Genomic DNA, 7,220 nt, shown 5'->3' with positions numbered 1-7,220 from the left:
CCTTCGGGGGAAGGCAGCAACTGCCCGCATCACCCGGAACAGCCCGGGGTGAGTAGGTAACAGTGACTCCAGCTGAAGGAGGGAAGTCATGCAGTTGTGAAGGGAATCTCCTCTCACAGTAACAGTGGGAACATGGTGGTTACCTTGAGTAAACAGAGCTCAGTGACTGTAGGAAACTTGAAAAAGCAACAATAGGTAAAGGGGCTCATAGCTCTTCCAGAGGAAACTGGTTCAGGCCTCCGGACCTTGGCGGTGAGCAAACCTTTCCAGCCAGGATGAAGCTTGAGAGGGGTGATCAAAGAAGTGTTCTCTCCCTCAGCAACCACTCGGAGCCTCGCAGGATAAATCATGGAGTAGGCAAGGTGAAGGCGTTGAAGGCGTTTCTTCACGTCCTGGAACTTAGCCCTGCGCTGTTGAACCTCCCGGGAGAAATCAGGGAATAGCATGACCTTCGATCCAGCCAGGGAGATTTCACCCAGCTCTCTTGCCTTCCTCAGTATGCGTTCCTTGTCACGGTAATTGAGCAGCCGGATCAGCAAAGGCCTAGGGGGGTTCCCAGGCGGGAGTGGGCGAGATGGAACTCTATGTGCCCTCTCGACCGCAAACAGAGGAGATAGGAAGTCCCTCCCAAAGACCTCACACAGCCAATTTTCAATAAAGTCGGTTGCATTTGTACCTTCAGTACGTTCAGGAATGCCGACAGCACGTATATTATTGCGGCGTAGACGATTTTCTATATCATCGGATTTCAGGGAGTTTGCGGTGATCTGCTGCATCGCCAGCTTAACATCTGCAATTAAAGGGGAGCTAGAGTCCTCCAAGTCACTAACTCTACCCTCCAAGGCAGCCGTGCGTTCCTGCACCTTCTGCAAATCATGGCGCATAAATGAGATATCCGCTCTCATGCCTTGGACCTCTTCCGTGAGGGCAGACAATGCTGAATTAGAGAGCTGTACAGCAGAAGACACGTCAGCAATGGTGGGTTCAACCAGCTTGATTTTAGCTTTAGGGGGTTTGAGGCCTTTTGCAGACTTAGTTGCAGTACTCACTGTCACCACACGGTCATCCGGGCCCTCAGAATCAGATAGGGGAGAATCATCCATGGCCTCCCTGTGGGAGCCATGGGCACCCTGAGAAGAAAGCCTGTGCTGCTTAGCTGGGGTGTCAGGATGGTGTGCAAAGCGTTCCAACCGCGCTGCTGTGTCCTTAAGTTTCTCCCCAGCAGCTTTGCATGGGGTCCGGAGCGCAGCCTGTGTGGCGCCGCCGCCATCTTGGATCGCCGGGCAGCCTTGCCTACCCTCCTTCTTTTTGGACATCGTTGTGGGTAAAGGCGCCCACCCCCGACCAGCAAATGTGACCCCGAGGGACAGGAGGACTAGTCCCACAAGCCGACGAGGAGCAGGATATCGGCAAGGTAAGCCAGAAGATGGAAATCAGGAGAATGAAGGAGAGCTCTTCCCGGTCACGTCCGTCTACATGCGGCTGCTGGCCACGCCCCCCTTCAACTCAGTTTTATAGATTACATTCAATGTGTGTTGAGTAAATTTTACTTTGCATTAAGCCTATTACACATGTGAGCAATTTTAATTGAACACATGAAAAACAAATACAAATCAGCAATAACCTTCAGTGTAACTTTATTTTCCTGTAAATATTTTTATCACTACTAACTCATACTGCCTATGCCCTTATTGGTCAGTGGGATCACTCATCACATTAAAGACCAATAGGGAGGCTTTGGAGGGGCAGGTGTGGTTGGGGTTTGCATGTCATTTTAGAGGGTTATTCACTATAGAGCCAAAGGATCCAGCCATAGCTTCGGCTGATCCTTCGGCTCGCTTCGCCTGCCTGAGCCCTTCGCTTCAGTCGAACCAAAAGGCTTCTGTACGGGCTATTCATAATAGCCCCTACAGCAGCTGAAGGCAGCCAGGCAACTCAACCGAGCCGAACGCACGTGCTTTGGCTCGGCTGAGCCGTAGTGACAGACAAAGCGCGGAGAAAGGTCGGCCGAAGGGCCGAGCGTTCTCTACGCAAATGACAGCTGGGCGGAGCCAGACAAAATCTAAAGGCTCGCTCCATCCAGTTGTTATGACAGATCAGCGTCCCCAAATGAGAATAGGGAGAATAGGAGCGAACAGCAGCGAGTGAGCTGCTGGAGCTTCAGCTCAGCCAATCCAGATGTTGGATCGGCTGAGTCAAACTCCTTCTGCAATTCGGCTCTGCCAAACATGCAGACTATGTTCAGATGAATGAAGGCAGCTGAAGGCAGCCAATGCACAGCTGATTTCTGCCGATGTACGGCTGGAATCAGCCGTACAGAGCCGGAATGAAAAGCCGAACGTCGTTATTCACTAGGTTGCCTTCAGCAGCTAAGTGAATAACCCCCTTAGGTCCAAGATCCCTGGATTCAGCAATCATTATGACTTCTATTTTTACTAAAGATGACTTCTATCTGTAGATCTTTTTTCATTATATGTTTAGTTTGAATTGCTCAGGTTGGTATCAACTTTACTATGAAGAGCAATTGCAGGCAACACATCAGGAGGTACTAAAACTATCTAGCTATCTATCTATCTAACTAGCAAACACTAATATATGCAAAAATTTTGAAAGACCACTCTTTTTACCTTAATTTAGGTTCTTCTTAATTCTAGTGATCTTATAAGACCACTAAGAGTGTATTTCCTGAAGCCTTTGTTTTGTAACTTTCTCTCTCAGCTCCCTGTGTGATCTATCATAGTCAAACTTCCAAGGTATGTTTGCATCTGATTAGCAGCTGTATGACATTTGTTATACATAAGGCAATCTATGGGAGAGGCAGCGAGGGACCTACAGTGGGCGAGTTATTGAATTGCTCTCCTGTTCAAAGCAGAAGGTCTCAGGTCAGCATGTAAGTGTCCCTATTATGGTGGGAATACGCTCAGTCTTCAGCCATACTGTGTTGATCTCACTGTCCCCTTGCTGGGTAGAAATATGGGGGGTAGATCTGCTAGTGGGGGTTGGTGTGGGGCATGGGAAGAACATCTATATAATAGCCATGGAGTGTTACAGGATATACAGTATAATAGGAGTGCCAGGTGAGCCAGATGAGCTTTTCGCTCTGCTGCAGCTGCCACTCCATCTGTCTCTCCCCAGCCACTGCAATCACTGCTCTGCCCACCACCCCCCACTCTGATTAGCCAATAGTGGCACCCCTCCATGGGCAGAATTCTGGTTGCAGAGCATTGGTTGACTCAAGCTTCCCTGCCTCCTGGCAGCTTATTGGTTACGGGACTGTGGCTCTTTATTTGAACATCACAAGCCCAGGCCACTCAGCTTCCTGGCCCCTGACCGTACTCCTGTGCTCTGCCTTGCCTGTTCTGATCACCTGTTTCTGACCCTTGCTTCGTATATATGACTACTTTCTTTGATTGCTGCCTGCTCTAAACCTCTGCTTGGATACAGACTCTGACATCTCTCATGGTATGCATTCAGTGTTATTTGCCTTAAGCACTGAGGGCATCTGAGTTCTGGTAGACATTGTTAGAAGTCTTACAAATATTGCTAATAATGTTTATAGGGTATTATTCATGTAGGAATTATGTATGAATGAGAAGGACCTAAGTGATGATTGATTATATATACTCTTATTTGTTCAGTTTTGGAATCCACATAAGCAGACTTTATAGAGTCCATGATTTTGGTTACATCTAGAGAAATGTAATATTACATGCTTAAGTTAAAATTATTTGCTGTACAGAATGTATTCATCTATTGAGTTGGTGACATACTGAGGGGAATTTATCAAAACTGGAGCATACAAAATCTGGAGCAGTTGCCCAGGGCAACCAATCAGCTTCTGTTTTCAGTTTGTTCAATGTAGATTTGAAAATGAAAGAGAGAAGCTGATTGGTTGTCATGCACATCTGCTCCAAATTTTTGTCTTCTCCAGTGTTGATAAATTCCGCTCATAGTATATTAGAAAAACATCTCACATTTCTCATTACTGAGGGAGACTGTGGGAGTCACTTATGCATAATATTCTAATTCAACGTTTTTGGAGAGTTTACAAAATATAAATGCTATTTTGTATAACTATATTGGTACAGGTAACATTATTTAATTCAAACGATAGTTCTGAATGCTTTTAACTTATAGTTAAAGCTATGTAGAAAGGTGAGGTAATTCCTCCTCCCACCCCCTTCTCTAATGGCATTCGGAAACTCACGAATAGCTATGTAGTATTTGACAGCTGAGAATGTCAAATGGGCGGAGCGAGCCATGACGTCACGGCTCACTCCGCCCATCTGTTTACTTTCAAGCAGGAATGTCATTTTGCGTCAAGTTTTCGTCGGGTTCGGACGGTCGTTGTGCGGCAGGACTTTTTTTTTATTTCGACGGGCGTCATGTAGGAATTGTTAGGGGGGACCCCATGGTTTTTTCCCCATTTTGGGGGGCTGGGGTTCCCCTTTAAAATTCCTACCAGACCTAAAGGGCCTGGTAGGGATTTTGGGGGGAACCCCACCCACTTTTTTTTGTTTTAACTTGGGGGGGTCCCACCTAACATTCCTACCAAACCTCAAGGGTCTGGTATGAATTGGGGGGGGGGAACCTCACGCTTTTTTTTTTCCTCTTCTGCAGACTTTAACATTTTTTTTATTTTGCTGCTCCAACAAACGAAATTTCGTCCAGACTACTGCTAACGAATTTCGAAATCGGAAATTTGGATTCGTTTGAATTAGTTATATCTGTATTTCGGAATTCGGATACATCTGAATGTCCGAATTTCTGAAATGTTGTCCGAATTTCGATTCGCAACGAACTGAATCGCACATGTCTACTAGACATGTAAGCTGCAGAAGAAATCAGCTTGAATCGGTTCGGATATTTCGTTATTTGGGGATTCGGATCCGAAATTCAATTTGGTTTCGGATTAGGACGAGATCCGAATTTTTGTTAGTTTCGGATGAGTTTGTGAATATTCATTGCGAATACCACAGAAAACCATATACAGATATTAACAAAAAAGCTGAATCTCCTAGATCCCATTCGGGATCTACATTTCAGAATTACATTCGGGAGTTCCTGAATGCCACTTGGGACTGGGAGCCATATACATGTATTACTAAAGCTGAGGCTCCCAGACTCGAATGGCATTCGGGAGCTCCCAAATGCAATTTGGAAATTCAGATCCCTAATGCCATTCGGATCTGTGAGCCATATACATATATTACTTAAGCTGAGGCTTTCAGACCCGAATGGCATGACCCATGCCTCAGTTTTGGTATTATATGTATATACTGTATATGGCACCCATGTTGCCATAAAGAAAACATTTTGTTCAGACCCATTTGGATGCATTAAACCGAAAACACATCTAATTGGCCAGAAAAGTCACATGTACGATTCAGTTTCGTATTTGAATGAAATTTGGATGGGATCAGAAATTCGTAAACGCAAATTTTGATTCGGACACATTCAGATGCATTGGGATTCGGAGATTCGTATGTATCCGAATGGCAATATTTTGGAAAGTTCGTCCGAATTTTGATCGCACATTTCAATATCAAACCCACATTTTCAGTAAATATTACCTTTAAATTCATTTTAGTGCACATAAACACAATATCATACCCGTTTTTTGTAAAATTGATGAGGTTGTGCTGAGTAAATTGATACCAAACAATGACAAGGTGAAATGGCAAAATCCTGTACGTGGTAACATAAACATAACATGCGATACACATTTGTTGTTTTTTTATGTAGGCACACCCAATTCATATGTATGTGTACATAAGGGTAGTGGGGCTTTAAAAAAGTTTTTTTTTTCTTTTATAGCTGCCGGAGTCTGCTTACAGGTCAATTCAGCCGCTGTTGTATGGCATGCGGGGGCAGCAGCGAAAGGGTCAATAGAATTTGTCCCATATCAGGGCAGTTTTATATTTGCTAGAGCAGGGTAGGCCTGACCAATTTCTATACAGCTGTCATAGGCCCAGTACTGCTTGATGAATACCCCTGTGTCACTTCTTAAACTATCTAAATAAAGCCTTTTTATACTGCTGTACTTCAAATTATAGTGGATAGGGTTCTGCTTTTGACTTTAGGCAAAGCTACAATAGTTAATAGCTACAATAGCTACAAAACCATAGGAAATAAGTGTTTATTAAATGTGCTCCTGGTCACAATGCAGAATTATAAGATGACATTAAAAAATATAAGGAACCATCATTTTGTGCATCTATTTGCATAGAACAAACATTCAAAGTGAATTGCAGGGCCGATGGCACTGCAAATAGTTTCTAGATACTGTAGACCCCTAAGAATTATAGCTACAAACTGCATTCAATGTTTGTTTCAAAGGAAAAATAATTGAGATAAACCATTAAAAAATATAAAACAGCGGTTCATAAAATTATAAACTTTCAAACATAATTTAAAACAAGGTTGGCACAATAGGCATTATACTTTTTCTTTAAAGCCATCCCTAAATATAAATACTTTCATTCCTCTGAAGTGCTGCATTTGTAGAAGGGCAATGCTGTTGATAGAGATGTTCCACTAAAGTGTTGCTCCCTGGTTGCATAGCTTTACGGTCATGGTTCATATAGTTCCAAAGGTGCAAAGCATAAGATTCATTGAAAGTCGGCAGCTTGGTCCAAACCTCATAGTATCTTTGCCAACCAGGGTACCGAATAGGATAAAATCGTTGAGGATTCAAAAAAAGAATGTTGCCGCACATTATATCTTTTACATTAATGAATTTGGGTAAAGTACATATCGTTTTCAAAACACGAGTAAAGAGATAAGGTCCTTGATTTCCCCAAGCATTGCCATTATAATTCTGAACAAAATCTAGCATACATGTCCAGGTAAAGTTATTCTGGGAAGAAAATCCAAAAACACCATTGCTGGAATATTGATCTGATTCGCCAGCCAGGAAGTTCCTGTAGGGTATAGGCTGCATTGAGATGATGTCGGTGTCCATATAAATGCCTCCGTATTTCCAGATCAGTGCTAGTCTGCAGCCATCTGAGCTTACATGGATCCAATGTGTTTCCAAACTAGTATTAATCTAGAAAGAACCGGGGAAAAAAGGGAGTGAATTCAATCATTATGCTCACTTACATCTTTGAAGGTTCTCATTTTTATAGGCCAATCCATGGTATAGCTAGTAGTAGTCAGCAGTGGCGTAACAACCGGGGGGGCGGCTTTAGCGATGGGGGGGGGCGGCGGCGGTGATA

The 7,220-nt window shown here is 43.8% G+C and overlaps 1 protein-coding gene across 1 annotated transcript in view; it reads right to left on the bottom strand.

Moving 5' to 3' along the window:
* Nucleotides 1-6,463: 6,463 nt before the first annotated feature.
* Nucleotides 6,464-7,220, bottom strand: part of LOC108799332 (alpha-1,4-N-acetylglucosaminyltransferase-like) — a 50,156-nt gene continuing 49,399 nt past the window's right edge. The window contains exon 7 of the mRNA XM_018571187.1: nt 6,464-7,051. Coding sequence (XP_018426689.1) covers nt 6,464-7,051 — 588 coding nt within the window. The remainder of the gene's footprint in view (nt 7,052-7,220) is intronic.

Source organism: Nanorana parkeri, unplaced genomic scaffold (genome assembly GCF_000935625.1).
Source record: "Nanorana parkeri isolate BGI_ZX_2015 unplaced genomic scaffold, ASM93562v1 scaffold1698, whole genome shotgun sequence".
NCBI classification, from domain to species: Eukaryota; Metazoa; Chordata; class Amphibia; order Anura; family Dicroglossidae; genus Nanorana; species Nanorana parkeri.
Note: the sequence above shows the minus strand (reverse complement) of the source record. Positions and strands in the feature narration are given on the sequence as shown.